At 33.4% G+C, this 3,062-nt stretch overlaps 1 protein-coding gene across 11 annotated transcripts in view; it reads left to right on the top strand.

Annotated features, from left to right (window-relative positions):
• Positions 1–3,062, top strand: part of LOC110464388 (dedicator of cytokinesis protein 1-like) — a 98,832-nt gene that overhangs the window by 80,829 nt on the left and 14,941 nt on the right. For 9 of the 11 annotated variants that reach the window (XM_021519601.1, XM_021519609.1, XM_021519617.1 and 6 more), the window contains 2 exons: positions 646–708; positions 2,745–2,877. In XM_021519601.1, the coding sequence (XP_021375276.1) occupies positions 646–708; positions 2,745–2,877 (196 nt within the window). The remainder of the gene's footprint in view (positions 1–645; positions 709–2,744; positions 2,878–3,062) is intronic. The other 2 variants (XM_021519664.1, XM_021519633.1) reach the window with 1 other exon arrangement.

The raw sequence follows: 3,062 nt of genomic DNA, 5'->3' as shown, positions 1-3,062 counted from the left end.
TGTGTTTTGAGGAAATATGAATGTTGATTGAGGTTATATATTGTATTCTGTGTTTTGAGGAAATATGAATGTTGATTGAGGTTATATATTGTATTCTGTGTTTTGAGGAAATATAAAGGTTGATTGAGGTTATATATTGTATTTTGTGTTTTGAGGAAATATGAATGTAATGGTTGAGGTTATATATTGTATTTTGTGTTTTGAGGATATTTGAAGGTTGGTTGAGGTCTAAATATTGTATGATGAGATTAACAGATATTTGAAGGTTTTTGAATATCTCTTTGACTTGTGACAACCATTTGTTCTATTTTAATGAAATCTGAAGATGTTATTTGTTTAAATCATATAAACGATTGCAGGTGAGATTTACCAGGCCAGTTCTATCTGTTTTATTTAATTTTATTTCCTTTTTTTTTTTGCATTTCATCCCATTTTTGATATATTCTGAGATGCTTAATCCAAATTATACTGTTGTCATTTATACAGCTGGAGGAATGACACTGAAATATGCCCTACCTTTATTGAAGATCATTGATTAGTTTTTTGTTTTTGTTTTTTACATAGAAAGCTTTATTGAGTCATTTATCTTACACAAGGTTTGATTAAGAACAGTTAGACAATTTCCAAATCTTATCGGTTTTGTAGGAACTGACGTTTCTTTCGTCAGGAAATCAACGGAGAACTAGATTGCCTAGTTATGGTGACAAGGTGGGATGTCGCAACATTTAATATCAATTTCAATTGGAGGCTTTACTTGTCAGAAAATTTAATCAGCATAATAGCTTGTACTCCACTGCATTCTTTTACTTCAACTTATAAGGCAAGATCTAAGAGCTTCCAAGGTCACATCGCAGTGACCTGTTATTTCAACCAATCAGTAAAGTGTCCACACAGAGATGTGTACCTGGAGAGGTCAAAGTTCAACTATGGCTTCCTGTTACATTTTATGAAGGTCTTGGACATAGATGAATATGAAAAAAATGTACACAAAATAGGGTACAAGATGTTAACCTGATTAGATTGAGGTTCCAGCTTGCAATTAATAAAGTTTATAATATCCAGTTCAGGGATAGATAGATAGATGGGAATGTGGTGATTTTTTTATGACATAATTATATAATAATAAAGTAATGAACTAAACAAAGTGTGAAAAATCAATCAACCACGACTAGTGGCTTAAATGGTTCACGGATAAAAACTGTCAAAAATTTGACTTTTCTTCCATTTAGGACATTTGTTTATTTTCCAGGGTGTTATAAATAATGACTGAATACCCTCAGCCATAACAATGATCCATTTCTAGACTAAATAACCTCAGTCACCAAGATCAAAACTAGCCTCCTCCTGATCAGATTACTAGTGTTATAAGGTATTGTGTATAATATCTATTATGTGACCTAACAGAGAAAATTAACAAGGAAGGGTTTTCAAAGGAAATCAGTTGTTTACTTACACATCAGATGGACTTTATATTAACGTCCACAAGCTAATCATTACCGTCTGTATATGTTTGCAAGCTAACTTTCCTGTGCTTGCACACATACTATCACACAGATAATCTGGATTGAGCTTCCCTCTCTGCTAGACTTCTCAGCACAAGCTTTTGCAATATTTTAAATGGAATGAAAACATTCAGTATTTAATTTTGATTTTAATGCTCAGTATAATTTTAGTTCAGTTTTGACAGTTTATTTGAGTTATTTGATTTCTTTTTTTTTATATTGAAAAAAATCCTGATTATGTAGTTGTGGTCAGTAGATTTCTAAAGATGTAATGTTTTTGTTTAATTGGTGTGTTTTGGCATGTTTGGTAGAAGTAGAAGAGGTGTATGGTTAATTTCACATTTGTGTACCTGACATGATCATTTAACTAGTTTTATTTACTAATTGTGCTATTTTGTCATTTTTGTTTCATGCTTTCTTCATCTTAGCAGTTTTGCTAATACATACTTTTCTTTCGGTTTTTTTTAGCTGTCATATATCATACATACATTAATATATATTAATTATTATCTCATCTTGATCAAAGTAAAAATCATCCTAGTTTAAAGTTACCTTAAAAGTGATACTTTTGGCATAACCTTGAATTTAAATCAATAGAGATTTCATCAAATCAGATAATTCATTGGCAAGTAGAAGAAAAGATTGACAATTAATAATATTTGATATCTTACCCAGCGTTAATTATCATAATTCATTGTTAACCTTTCCGTTGTATTTCATTCTAAGGATTCATTATCATTACAAATATATAATACCTGGTAATAGTCCTCCTAACAATCAGAATTTCTTAGCACAGGACGGAAAGATAGAAAGGAATATACAAAGTGGCTAGACGTGATCAAACTAGGTGTAATGGTAAGGGCTTAGTGGTCAAACAGGGGTAAAGACTAGTTACGGGAGTAGTGACGGGAGTAGTATAGAGGGGATAGGATATACAGGTAAGGGGGGGGGGGGGGATAGAAAGTTAGGGGTAGGACAATGGGGCAGAAGTTAAACGGTAAAGAAATAGAGGTCAGGGTCAAATTATAAGCTAGGGGGAAGGACATGGATGGGTGTATACAAGTAGATAAAAGGATTGAAATTGTAGGTAGGATATCAGACTGGGACTAGTTGTCGTAGAAAGACAAATTTGTTGAAGTAAAGGGAGAGGTATAATTGTTGAATATATTTCTGATAGGTAAGTGGAGTGGGTATAGTAGTCGTGTTTTATACAGTATGTCTAACTATTCCCTGCTGTACCAGATCACACCCAAGCGACCTCTGCGCCCAGAGAACAACGAGAAGCGGCAGAGTCGAACATACTCAAACCAGTTCAAAACGGAATCCTTCACCACGCTTAATATCAGTACCAACAGTCTGGCCTCCAATAATACAGGTAACTCACAACACTCAATATCAGTTCCTACGTAACTCACCACACTCAATATCAGTTCCTACGTTACTCACAACACTCTATATCAGTTCCTACGTAACTCACAACACTCAATATCAGTTCCTATGTAACTCATCACAAATAATATCAGTTCCTACGTAACTCACAACACTCAATATCAGTTCCTA

This window comes from Mizuhopecten yessoensis, unplaced genomic scaffold (genome assembly GCF_002113885.1).
Source record: "Mizuhopecten yessoensis strain PY_sf001 unplaced genomic scaffold, ASM211388v2 scaffold1539, whole genome shotgun sequence".
NCBI lineage: Eukaryota > Metazoa > Mollusca > Bivalvia > Pectinida > Pectinidae > Mizuhopecten > Mizuhopecten yessoensis.
The sequence above is the reverse complement of the archived record's forward strand: the minus strand, read 5'-3'. Positions and strand labels throughout refer to the sequence as shown.